This window comes from Ambystoma mexicanum, chromosome 10, assembly GCF_040938575.1.
Source record: "Ambystoma mexicanum isolate Mex_15411 chromosome 10, UKY_AmexF1_1, whole genome shotgun sequence".
Classification (NCBI taxonomy): domain Eukaryota; kingdom Metazoa; phylum Chordata; class Amphibia; order Caudata; family Ambystomatidae; genus Ambystoma; species Ambystoma mexicanum.
The window spans coordinates 1,104,884,283-1,104,898,177 of record NC_090932.1 but is presented as its reverse complement, the minus strand read 5'-3'; the positions used below and the strand labels follow the sequence as shown (position 1 = coordinate 1,104,898,177).

The 13,895-nt window shown below is 46.3% G+C and overlaps 1 protein-coding gene across 2 annotated transcripts in view; it reads left to right on the top strand.

The window, feature by feature from the left end:
- Positions 1-11,287: 11,287 nt before the first annotated feature.
- GCK (glucokinase) overlaps positions 11,288-13,895 on the top strand; it is a 406,174-nt gene continuing 403,566 nt past the window's right edge. Inside the window, exon 1 of one of the 2 annotated variants that reach the window (XM_069618957.1) lies at positions 11,288-11,489. In XM_069618957.1, the coding sequence (XP_069475058.1) occupies positions 11,481-11,489 (9 nt within the window). In that variant the 5' untranslated portion in view covers positions 11,288-11,480. The remainder of the gene's footprint in view (positions 11,490-13,895) is intronic. The other variant, XM_069618956.1, reaches the window with a different exon arrangement.

The following is a 13,895-nucleotide window of genomic DNA, read 5'->3' as shown; positions in this document are numbered from 1 at the left end:
TATGTTTGCTCCTAGTAGCTACTGGCGGTGCTTGACTATGACCTATGTCCAAGAGAGGTTTGTCTAATGGTTTTGTAAAGATGTTATATATAATAGGGGAGACACAAGATCCTTGGGGAATGCCAAATGGGACATGGGTGGCAGGTGCTGAAGCAGAGGCTCAGAACACCCTCATCAATCTGCCTGAGAGGAAAAAGGATTTCCAGGAGATAGCCATGGGGAAAAATAGACTGCTGTAGCGAGGTGCTGACAGAGGATTTGGTGATGCACCAGGTCAGAGGCAGTGGACAGGTCAAGAAGTAGGAGAAGGGCTACTTTTCTAGAGTCTTTGATTTCTTTTATTTGGTTTGTTAGGTCCAGTGGGGCTGTTTCGGTGTCATTGCCTGGCCTAAAGCCAGATTGACGAAGACCTAGCAATTTATTGGATTCCAAGAATGATTGGATCTGTACGTATGCTACATGGTCCAGGATTTCTTATAGAAAGTTAACCGTTGTGATGGGCCTGTAGTTGGTAGGTGTGTCCGGGTTTAGTGACAGTTTTTTTTAATAGTGGGAGTACCCAAGCTTCTTTGAGGCTGGGGCTACTAGGCTGGCAGAGAAACAGGCATTGATAAGGGATGTGATATAGGGAGTGATGGGTTTGGCACATCCTTTAATGACTGTGGCTGGGCAGATGTCCCCTTGACATTGGGAGGGTTTAAGGCTTTTAATGATCTCAAGGACATCCTTTTCTGAGACAAGGTCAAAGTGGAAGAGGGGTGCGATTTGGCTCGTTGTTGTGTTTACACCAGAGGGTGAGGCTGCGGGGCTATCAGTTTTCAGAAAGTAAAGTTTCACTAGAATCTTATTTTAGAGCATGTCTATTTTTCCTAATAAGGCCTCTTGTATGTTGGAGCACCAGGCCAAAACCTTCATACAAGTATTTGGGGGGGGGTGGGCGTTTCTAGTTCACGCAGGATTGTGAAAAGCTCACGTGAGCGTGATTTGGTATTAGCAATTCTATTGTTGTAGGTAGTGCTTTTTGTCATTAATATTTCCTTTTTATAGGTGCTGGATGCAGCTGAGAAGCTGGCTTTGTTGTCTGTAAAGGGGTTGTTTAACCATTTGGTTTCTGCTGCCCTTTTTTGTAGTATCAGGGCTTTGAGCTCAGCAGAAAACCCAAGTTTTGCAATGTGAAGCTGGTTTAGGTTTTCATGTGCTCAAAGGTGCTACTTTGTCAATGGCGAGAGTTAGGGTTTGATTATAGATGTCAACCAAGGGGGTTGGATCTGTGGCAGAAAAGTGTCCTGATATTAGTTTGTCTAATAGTGGTAGTAAGGTGGTTTGGGATATTTGGCGTGTACTTTGGGTGGCTACCGCAGGAAGTAAGGTGACACTACGGGTGAGGTTGGTCACTGGTATGCTGAATTGTATGATGTTGTGGTCAGTCCATGGGCATTGAAGGTTGTTGATGATTGAGATATTAAAATTGCAAGCCAGGCTAGGGTACAGCCTTTGGAGTGTGTAGGGTTAAGGATGCGCTAGGTGAAGCATATGGAAGCCAGCGAGCTGGCTGGTGGGTCTGCATTTTTCTCTGAGTGGTCGTATAAGCCCAGGCTCATGTCCCCTAGAAGAAGAATTTTTAAGGAGGGCTTGGAGTTGGACAGCAGGTGCAGGTGCATGTCCCCTTCGAAGGTGAGGATAGGTTCTGGGGCATGGTAGGTGAGATGTAAGGTGCTGGTTGATGTATGGGATATGTTCCCTTGACACTAAGTATTTCACTTGTGGTGTCAGATGTTTTGGCGATTACTCTCATGGACATAGATTCTTTGGCTAAAAAAGGGAACCCTCCACCATTAGCATGATGCCTGTCCTTGCAGTAGATTGCATAATTTGGGGGGATTGCTAGTGAGAGGTTCAGGCCAGAGGCTAGGTGTGGCCAAGTTTCCATCACTGCGAGGAAGTCCAGGTCATTACAAGTTATTAGGTTTGCTACATACAGGGAGCGAGCAGTGATGGATTTAGCATTCACTAAGGCTCCTTTGAGTGGTGTTTGTGCAGGGTTGCTGACAGTAAGTTTGGCTTTTTAGAGGGTTTCCCAGTGGTATCTGTTCATTGGGCGGAAATGACACATGGGTGTACAGGCAAGGCTGTGATTGTACTATCTGAGGTGGGTGAGGAGGTGGTCTGAGGGTTAGTAGTCAATTGTGGTGCATGTAAGATAGTTTGCATGGCAGGGTCAGAAGTTAGGTTGGAGGCATCTGAGGTAGAGCGTGTGTGGTTCTTGCGAAGGCACGACAGAGCACATGAAGTTATTTTTACTGCTTAGAGTAGTCATATTGCAGTTCATAGTGGATGGTGACAGGGCAAGGTGCAATTTCTGCATAGGCAGCATTGTAGAGCAGGTATGGCTGTCTTGGTTACCACTATGTGGAGCGGCATGGAGGATATTGCGCGTATCCATCAGGGAACCATTGCGGTTCAGATGCAGATGGCAACATTAAGCCAGTATGGCTTTTATTGTTGCCACTGGGGGACAGCGTGGCAAGGGCAATGGTAGATTGGGCAGGAAGCTATGTAGGTGTAAGAGGGACCTCGTGCGATTCAAGCGATGGACCAAACAACTTGGTGGCAAGTGCAAGGGGGTGAGGCATAGTGCGTATATTGGTGCAAACAGGCTGAGTCAGGCTGTTTCTAATGGTAAAGGTGTTGCAGCTATGATTGCGGTACATAAGGGACACAGTAGGGTGCCTAGAGTTGTGGTTCCCTGCATGAGGAGGGTCTGTGAGGGATGGTGTGTCCTGATTGGTTTCCCCATGGGCTTGCGCTGTTGTAGTACCTTTAGGCGAGTCAGAGTATAACGCGGCTTCCTTTGGGTAAGGCATTGTGTCCTGGGGGTTCATACTTGTTTGAAAGATGGTAGAGGCTAAATTGGGTGGTATGGGCCCATGGATATGCATCATGATCGGGCTGGTATGGGACAAAAGGTGGGCTAATCTCATTAAACCCAGGCAAGGGGATCCATGGGAGACATCTGTGTCTATAGTTCCGGCGGACCCCTTTCTGGACAGTACTGCACTGGGAGGGTTCGTAGTGGGTATAGTACATGGTAGTAGGCACAAGGAAGGGGGAATCGAATGATGATGTGGGACCATATTCTGGGAACATACAGAAAGTGAGATCATGCGCGGCAGGGCCAGGCGTACCTTGGTGCTGGTGCGGTGTCGTCCTCGGCCGGACACGGACAGACAGCGATCCTCACCCTTGGCCTTAGAAGAAGGCCTTGGAAAGGGGCTAGCATCGCCTGTCGGCTCCCGGAGCCTGGGTAATGTTTGCAGAAATAATCCAGTCCGGATGCACTGGAGGCGGGCAGACCTCCTCAGAAGATGCAATGTAGTAAGAATGTGAAAGCGGCCGGCCATTTGAAAGCGGCCTGTTTTTTCTTTGACGGCAATATCAAACAGGCATTTTTCATCAATAGGATTCTTATCTGGCTATTTTAAATTCGAATTAAGTGAAAGACATTCATGGCTTGCCTTGCTTGCATTCGTTTATTGCTCGTTTAGCGTTTATTCTGCAGTGCAAATGGGGGCAGTAATATTCCTGGGTAGGTACTCCTGTACTTGCTTAGTGGACCCACATAGCTAGACAGGGATCCTCACCCCTGGCCTTAGAAGAGGGCCTTGACCATTGTATAATTAAGGTACATTGGAATGAAACACAGGTACTGCTATCTTCATATCAGAATTAGCTATATTGCCTAAACACACGTATATTTATTTTTTATTTATTTATTACATTTGTTATACGCCCAGACCCCGAGGTATCACGGAAAAAGAAATAATAGGACAACAGAAGGTCACATTCAACAAAACAAGAGAACAGCCAAAAGCATTTGCAGGGACCAGCATTCAGCTGCTGGGTTACATCAAGAGCTGGCTAGAGTTCAAATGGAGGAAGACTGGGATGAAGAGATATTTCTCTGAGAAGGGGCCCACGTTATTAGACTGGGATGATCAAGGGAAATTAGAAATCAAATTATACCCAAACCCCATTGATAAAGTACTGTCAATCGGCCGCCTGCTCCAAAGGCAATACGGGCTCTCTGACCGCACCAAGAAGAGAGCCCACATCCAAGTCCTGGTAAGACTCAGACCTCGCCACCCTTAAACGCAAGTGTAGGGTGACTGAGAGGAAATGGCATGCTTCCGGTACATCCTCTGACAAACGGGCCTGCCACCTGCTCCAAATGCAATACCGGCTTTCTGGCTGCACCAAGAAGAGAGCCCACTTCGAATTCTGTGTGTCTGCGGCATCTAACAACTTGGCCCAACTCTTTAAAAGCAAGGAGCTGGCCAATAATGCGGCAGTCTCCACCTCTCCTGTCCCCTCTCAGGCCCTCTGCAGGGCCCTGGCTTCTCATTTCATCTCTAAAACTCAGGACATCCTGTCCTCACTCTCTTCCTCTCCCCCTGCCCCCTCTACTCCCTGCTCTTCCCCTGGCCCTATTTCGGCCACCTCTCCTCCCTCCTTCTCTGCCTTTCCCATGTTTTCCCCAGACAAGATTTCTAGACAAGTCTGATCTATGAAAGTCTCGACAAAACAGGTTCACCCCTGTTCCTCCAAAACCATCAAGGACCACATTCACACATTGGCCCCTGCTCTGGTTGACTACTTCTGCAACCACTCCTTCGCCACTGGAATCTTCCCTTCCCCCCCGAAGCACTCCCTTGTGAACCCTCTACGTAAGGAACCCTCTGCCGGCCCGTCCTGCTCGGCCAACTATCCCCCAATCTCCATCACCTCTTTCCTGGGCAAACTCCTGGAAAGGTCAGCCATCTGCCAGCTTCATCTTCAAACTGAATCTGTTGGTTGTCTCCATGACCATCAGTCTGGCTTCAGAGCTGCCAGAAGCACGGAAACTGCTCTCCTGAAGACCTGCTCTTGAACCTAGATTCCAACACCCCTGTGTCCTCATCTTACTTGATCTCTCTTCTGCCTTTGACACAGTCAACCATGCCATCCTGCTCAACCGTCTCTGTGATAATGTGAGTATCACTGATCTGGCCCTGGCTTGGCTGACCTCTTTCCTCTCCAATCGAGCCCCCCAGGTATAACTTGGGTCCTTTCTCTCCTCTATCTCTGTCTCTACCTGTGGCGTTCCCCAGGGGACCAACCTCTCTCCGTGGCTTTTCAACCAATAACCTGGCACTTCTTGCCCACCGCATTGCCGCTCCCTGTCCTAATTTTCAGTGCTATGCGGATGACACTGGACTAATTTTCAGGCTCCCCTCCGCCACTTCTTCTCCTTCTCTACTCTCTGACTGTCTGTCTGTTATCCAGGAGTGGTGTGCTACCAATGATCTTTGCCTTAATGCCAGTAAGACCGAGATTCTCCTCATCGGCCCACCTGCTCCCTCCTTTCCTGTCACTCTCTGGCCAGCCTCTCTTGGCCCTCTTCCTGCTCCAACCTATGAGGCTAAACACCTCGGGGTCATATTTGATTCCACACTCTCCTTCTCTCCTCACATCTCTAAGAAGTCACACTACCAGCTGCACCTCCTCAAAGGTATTCTTCCTTTCCTCTCCTTCCCTCAGAAGCTGCCTGTCTGCAGAGCTCTGGTTCTCTCTAGGCTGGGCTACTGCAACAGCCTTGTTCTAAATCTGCCTGCTTCTACTCTCTGCTCTCTGCAACTCATCCAGAACAGGACTGCGAGACGTGTCCTTGGCCTCAAGCCCAGGGATCGTATCTCTCCACGACTGAAATCTCTGCACTGGCTCCCAGTGACTGCGAGGATTGAGTTCAAAACCTTCTGCATTGTCGACAAAGCCTTCTGGGGCCTCAATACCTTCAACTCTATCTTCCTAAATATCTTCCTTCTCGAGCTCTTCGCTCATCCGCCTCCAACTTCCTCAGGGTTAGTCTCTTCTCCAAGCAACGAGTTGGTGGTAGATCTCTTTCTTCGGCCGGGGCCTCCCTCTGGAATAGTCTCCCTGTCTCCCTGAAACTTGAGGAGAACCATCCCCAGTTTCGGAGCACCTCAAAACCTTCCTCTTTGCTTCTGCTTTCTCTGCTCCTCTCCCCTGCTGAACTCCTGGCAGAAACTGCACTGGTCACCTGGCTACCCACCGATCTCAGGCCCAGGTCCCCTCCCCCGCTGGTTGCTCACCTGCACTGCCTCCCTGGCAACCCCTGCACTTGTGGACTGTTTTCTGTATCTCTTCAGTCCCCTACCTGCACTTGACACCTGATGTCTGCACTTACCCTTGCACTTGCCACCAGCTGGCCGCTCTTTTTACTTATTGCTTTATTTATTCTATTTATTTTTACTGTCGATCCCATGTACTGCACTGCCCCCTCCTCCTTTGCCCCTGCACTTTTCCCCTTGTCATTTCCCCTGCACTTGCGCGATCTCTGTGTCACCTGGCCTAGCAAGATCGTTGTCTCTGTCTTCCCTCTGTTCCCCCTCCCTTGTCTTGTTGCCCCTTGAAACACTTGTGTATAGGTGCATTATAAATGCCATATCATATCATATCAATAGAACAGAGAATTGTGTGTTCTCTGAAAAAGATTCTCCAGCTCTTTTCTCTGACTCTTTATGATGTATTAAGGATTATGTGCATACAGCATAGGTGAGGCCCTGTGCCGTCCCTTTGATTCACAAGAGTCGCCCTGTTCCAGCTGCTGTGTGCTCTGCACTCAAAAAGCAAATACAAAAAAATGTGACATGAAGGTACTATATGACCTTTGGCATCGTCGGAGTGGCTGAGCCAGTGGTTTTGATAAATAAACCTCAATCAAAGGCGTTGAGGGTTTGCATTGACTTGCACATCTTAAAACAGGAAATGATTACCAACAGCTACCCGTTAACCATCCTAAATGAATTAATATTGATGATGAAGGAAGAAAAATTCTTCTCCAAGTTAGATTTGAGGAATGTAGAGCACCATATTCCTTTATATAAGCATTCAAGGCCCAGCCTTTATCACTCCGTTTGGAACTTTCCACTGTACTTGCATGCCGTTTGGTCTGTCTTCCACAGCCTCAGTTTTCCAAAGGATGATGCATTCAGTATGAAGCAAAGTGGGAAATGTGTCATATTTCCAGGATGATATTCTGTTATATGCAGTAGATGAATAAGCGCATGATATAGCACTGAAAGAAGTATTGGAATGCATACAAACAGCAAGAGTCAAGTTGAAGAGAGACATGGGTCAGATAAGAGCAACATGAGGGTTACATGAACTCAGGAAGTAGGAGAAAACCCTAAAGGAATCTCCTGCAAGCCAAAGTGGATGTACCAGATCCAAAAAACAAGGACTAGCTCCAATCCTTCTTGGAGCTGGCTGAATCCAATGCAAAGTGTGTGCCATAATTCTCGCCATTGACAGTTAACACGAGAAGCCTGATGAAGAAGGGCAGAGTTTGAATGTACGTGAACACAAAGAGAAGATTTTGAACGCGCGAAGAGAATGATTGTAAAAACGCCATATTTAAAACTATTCAATTCCTAGTGGAACACATACATCGCAACAGACGCCAGTCATATGGGATGAGGAATACACTGACCCAGAAGCAGAGAAGCACAGACCATGGGGTGGCCTGTGCTTCCAAAGCACTTTCAACTGTGGAAAATAATGATTCTACAATAGAAAGGACATGTTGGCTTGCGCATGGGCTATGGAGTACTTTCATACCTATTTGTGGGGAAGGCAGTTCTGTTTGGTTATAGAACACAAATCACTAAATCGCATGTTAAGCCCAGGAGGCACCAGAAGTGCCACCCCTATAGCAGCTTGTATTGTTGCCAAGTTGCAAGAGTACACTTTCAATACATTATACATTCCTGGGTCGGAGAATTCCCACGTGGATTGTATCTCCAGAATGCCTGTGAGTTCCAAAGATGGCACCTTCCTGCAGGAGTCGGACGTGTATGTTGTGGCGTCCTTAGAAGACATGAATGAGGAGGTATTCTTGGAAATGAGTTAACAATATTGGGTAGAGGAAATGGCGTAGGACATACATGCTTCCTATAGAGCAGTGCATCAAGTGAGGTTGGCCAGATAAGAAGGCGATGCTTGAAGCTTGGCGCCCGTACAGGAAATATCTGAGGAATTGTACATGGGGAATGGATGAATGTTCCAAAATAACAGTTATTCCGCCCAATGATTAAAAAAGATATATTAGAAATAACTTATTTGGGTCTCTTGGGGACCATCATGGCCAAGAAGAGAGTCATGGAATCGTATTGAGGCCATAGCTTGGACACAGAAATGACTTGTCATGAGGGAGCCAGCAGACATAAATGATTCATGGTAATACAAGCTGCTTTGCTACTTACTGAGTTTCCAGCAGGTGCATGGGAAAAGATCGGATTAGACTTCATAGGTCCACTAAACGTTACGCAGCCAGAGCACTGTTACGGAATAGTTATGGTAGATTACCTATTGAAGTGGATTGAAATAGCATTTGTGCTGGTCATCACAACCGGAACTGGGACTGAGACTTTAAAGACAGTGTGTTCTGATGAGAAGGACTGCCCAAGGAAATGGTTATGGATAATGGTGTCCAACTTATATCTGTGGAGATGAACATGTTCTTGCAATATCAAGCAAGTGGAGTCTGCACTCTACCATCCCAAGTCGAACGGAATAGTTGAGGTAGACAACACATTCATTAAGGGGCCAATCCAGCTTGCCCCAGCCTCTCCCATAGACCCAATGAGATGAACATGGAAGACACTGCAGTGCAGAGAGTAATCCCAATGCGGTATAAGGTTTTTTTCCTTCCACATGATGAAAGGAAGGAATGCTGAACCCTCTTTATTTCCCCGCTGGTTGCCCAAGGTGAAGCGGAACACAGATATAGACATTGAAGAGGTTACCTGGAAGGGTAAAAAGAACAAAGAAAGGATAATAACATGGTACAATCAGCGATGAGACAGTCACTAGATCCAACTACAGTCCACCAGTAAGAGTGGCAGCAACAGGAATGAATCGTCTGTATACACAGGACAGTAAAAGGTGGAATATGGAGAGTAGCTCTGCATGAAAGAAAGATTCAGAAGATGCAATTAGGCAATATACTTTCCTTTAGAGGCCAAGACAGTTGGATCATGGTCGATGGTAGGAGTAACAGTGATAATGAGGAGACAGTGAATGGAGCAAGCATGGAGGAACTTCACAATCGGGATGTTGTTGGCGAAGTTTTAAGCATGTTTGCTGGTCCTGAAAACCTATAATAGATCTTTGGCGACCCATTGGCATGTAATCCAGTGTCATTAGATTGTCTGTGTAGGCGATCCATGGAATTGTACGGGGAGGAAACACTTTACAGTTCACAAACTTAGAATCTGCATCATGTAAAAAAGATACTGTAGACAAGGAACTAGGACGCAGCCTTGTCTAAACCCGTGTGTGCAGGTAATTTCATTAGTCAAAGTTCCATGTCCATCCAATCTTACTTGAATCGTTGTTTTGGTATATAAGGTAACCATTTGCAAGAGTGCCATAGCCATGCCAAAGCTGGCTAGTTTGTTCCAAAGCAGCTTTCTATCTATAGAGTCAAATGCAGCCTGAAAATCAATAAATGTGACAAACACCCTAATCCCATTCAGCTTTACTTTCTTTTGGAGGAGACCCAGCACAAAGACGTTTAAGTTTGTGCCCATACTTCTATGGAAACCCGCTTGTTTTTAACCTGTCTGAACTCGAGGCCCATCTTTCAATTTCAAACAATATCATTTTCCCCTAAGATTTTATGAGATGTATCGATAAGGGCAATAGGTCTATCATTTTTGTGATTAGACCTTTTGCCCGCCTTAATGATCGGAACGATCTAAGAAAGGCACCAAGACTCTAGAATACGACGGTTTACCCTTATGTGCTGAAAGAAAGCATATAAAATGTTACCCCAGAGAGTCACAACTGTTTCAAAGTGACACTGGATCATCAGATAATCTGTCTGGGCCAATAGCTTGGAAGGCTTAAGAGCTTCTATACTTATATTAATGTAATCAACAGTGAAGTTTAAGTTTAAATTTATGTTCAGTGATTCTCAACAAGAGTGGCTTAGAGTTAGCATTTAGGTGAATGCTGTTGATGGAAGGCATTCTAGGAGAGCTCTGGGCAGGCTCGGTCTTAAAAAGGCAGAGAAGCAGCTGTCTCAGTGAGGGTCAGTGCTCCATGGTCTCAACAGACGAGCTGGAACTGGTTCGAGCTGGAACTGGTTTGCCCCTTTTATTATATGATCATAGCACGAGCCATGGGAGATATCATGCTCCCAGGAAGGGGTGACACACCTAGGTCTCTGACATAAAAACAAGAACACGAATTGTATTCTTTGTGCATAATATTTTTTTTCAAACGTTTCTAGGTTTCTCCCAATTGGTGGAGAATATTTTAAAGGTTCTAAATCACAAGGAAGCTTCCCTGCTTCCGCATAGTAATGCCATCCATTGGGAGGGTTCCCAGATCCACATGCAGAGGTACCAGGAATGGCATATCTTATTGAAATGTTGTGGTGTAAGGGGGACATGAGGGATGCAATGATCACGATCTGGCATGTTGTGTTGGGTTTATACCAAGTGCCTCTGCCATGTGCTCGTTCTCCTGCCATTCTTATGTTATTATGGTTGCTTGTGTAGCACTTTAGGCTACTTTAAGGTCCTTTGCAAGCACCCCGGGGCCTGAGAGAGGAGACCCTGAAGAGAGAGGCCTAAGGTAAAAGAGAGAAAAAGTAATCATTTGTGGAGCCTACTGTGGGCTGTGCGAGGGAGATGTGCACTTTGTGATTGTGTGAGGAACTGTTGGGGGGTGCTTCCTTGTAGGCAATTTGCATAGTGCTCGTGCTACCAATGGGCAACTTCAAAGCACCGAAGGTCACTTTTGAGGCCACTCATTTGTTTTGTTATTTTGGGTAAGTAAAGTGTGAGCAAGGAACTGAGGCGCATTCAGAGTGTGCTAAGCGTCAGGGGTGTAGTAGTTTTGTAGAGGATCTACTGAGCCACTTTATAGTCGCTTTGACGTGATGAGGCGGACCAAATGAGAAGGAAGTATTTGGAAAATGGCAAGTTTTCTGCTTTTTACAGTACATTTTGTAGCACTTTTATAGAAGACAAAAACGCTGTGAACATTGGACTTTTGACGAGCCTTCCTGTGGGCGATTGCAGCAGGTAGGCCTTCTCCACTGTTTCAACATCCCGTGAACCTTTATCGGGGTCAGCTGTAAGCTCTGCCTCTGGACAGGCTATCAGTGGCTCCTGGCCTTGAGCAAACTACAAAGTTCTGAGCGAGTATGAAAGCGAGGGAGACACGGCGAGAGAGGAAGGCGGGAGAGGGAGTGCAAGAGAGAGAAAAGAGGAGAGGGAGACAGACAGACAGAGGAGGAACTGGAGAGACAGCCGCCCACTCCGACTTTTCATCAAACACGAAAGGGTCTTTGGATTTTTACTACGCACTTTGGATGTCGCAAACAGACAGTCGGACAAGAACAGTGCAGAATGGACCTGGTAAGACCCTGTTCTTTGCAGAGCTTTGTGGGGGATGCTGGGGCTCCTCGTGGGAGATCCCAAGTAGTACATATTTGCATTGCATTATAATCCAACACGGAAGGTTTGTGGGTGTAATTATAGAAGACTCCGGCAGACTTGACTGTCATATGTGAATAATCTTAAACCTTCATTCGAGTTTTGCAAACCGGAGAGTCGATTCCCTTCTCAGACTGCAGCCTGTCACTGCTAGTATACAATTCCTCACGAATATCCTTCCAAGCAATGGCAGTAAGCAGCGCAGCCACTGATTGGCGAGGGGGAGGAGGGTGTTAGTGTACTAAGGAGAGGGTGACGTGCTAATAGCATGAGACCTTGGAGGCACGCACAGCGCCAGTTATTGGAGCTTTCTTACTGTGCGCGCCAGTCCAGCCCTGTGTGCGCCTCCGCCTCTGACGCATAAGTCGGATGAAGGTCATTAACTGGTGTTACTGAGCGGCTGAACATTACATTCTCCAATAAATGCAATTCTCTGTTAGTGGGACGGATGCACACATATCCACGGGGCTGTCTGGGCGGAAGCATGGGGCAGGACCTTGTGTGTCCGTTGTTGGAGTATTTTTGCTCCCTATTTTGGTGTTGTGAGTACTACGCTTATTTGCAGGAAGTCGAGGTGACTGGTACACAGCTTATCTATAGGACTGATTGCAGAGCCTATCGAACATTTAATGAAAGCAAGGACTTTCTTTTCAGATTCCTTTCATGTGAGTTTTTCCTTTGACGCTTCACATTCGAATCGCCGTCGGTTTATTTGGTGAGTGCAGTGGTCACAAGAGGAGAACAGCATTCTATCTGAAGCGGCACCACGCTCGCCTGCTTTCCAAAGTGACCGACACTAATCTCCTTAGCACATGTTTGTCTTAGCGCTCACGTGGCTCATTGGTGTGCTTTTTGTTCCGCCGGTTAAACCTTTGTTTTATGTAACTGCGCCCATTTGTCAGGTGTCCATCATGGAGGCATGACACCAGGGGGAGGGCAGAGAAAGGACAGAGCGTCTGGTAGCATGTATTATGAGTTAGTAATCGCCCCCTATATACAATAGGTATTGCAAACCACCCTTGCTTTCTGTGGCCTTGTGAAAGACATTGGCTTGCAGCATGGTGGCAGTATACGTTTTCTGAACTTAGTGACTTACCTTTGTAAAGTACAGTAGGGGGTACTTTACCTAGAAAACGAGCATAACGAAACCTCTTTAAATGATGCTGCTTTCGACCACTCGTCTTTTTATCTGCTTGTCCCAATTATATATTTTTTTTAAAGTCCTTTTTCAATGATATTGACTGGCACCCATTCGTACAAAGCTTTGGGCCTCACTATAATTTGGTCAGTGTGGAACAAATATGGCGATAATAGCTTTACCGCAGCATTACCGCAACGCCCAATTATGATTCGGGTGGAAAGTTGTAGGATTTACCTCCAGCTCTGAGCTGGATGTAAAAATGCACCAATGTACCACACATTTTTGCCGCAATTACCGCAGCGCAATTTCTGCCATGGCAATTGCACTGAAAATGCCCCATTGAGTTCAATGGACTAAATAAATGGGTACTTACACTGCCATCGAAACTTATATTACCGCTGGACCAAGTGGTGGTAACAGTAATTGCATTGGGCGGTAGTCAGGCTGATTTACTGGCGGGATAACCCCTAACTTGTAACAGAGCCGTAAAGTCTTTGGGTCTCATTATGAGTTCAGCGGTATGGCCAAAAACGATGCTAATGCAGTGGTAACAAAGTTACCACTGCAGTACTGCAGCATTACCGCACCACTGAACTATGGGCTTGGAGGTAAGGTGGAGGAAAAACCTCCAGAAAAATGCTGGAGGTAATTCTGCCACTTTACTGCCAAAAAATGGCAATTTCGGCAGAATTACCGCCAGTGGTACTTCCGCCGAAATCCCATGGAGTCCATAGATGGGTACTAACACCACCATACTGCCACTTGTTCCAGTGGTAATTCTGCCAGAGCAAGTGGCAGTAATGGTAAATCCATTTGGTGGCATCTCAGCAGATTTACCGCCAAGATACCACCACACTCGTAATGAGGCCCTTTGTTGGGTATCCAAGTACCATAGTTTTCCAGATACAATAAAGACAAGGATTATGTAAGGCTTCTGAAAAGTTCATTTTGTAGCCTTTCTGGAATCTGTCAGATTTGTTAATTTTTAAAATTGAATAAGGTGTGGCTTCCACTAGGTTCAGTAAAGGATCTTGAGACACATGACCTGAGAGTGTGGTGTTTAACACACATGTTTGACAGTGTACATAGCTCTAGGCAATTGGATAACACATTGCATATTATTGCGACATAAAAGCAGAAAAGAATTCAATCTATGACTCAGAGCAACCACAAATGGTTTGATGACA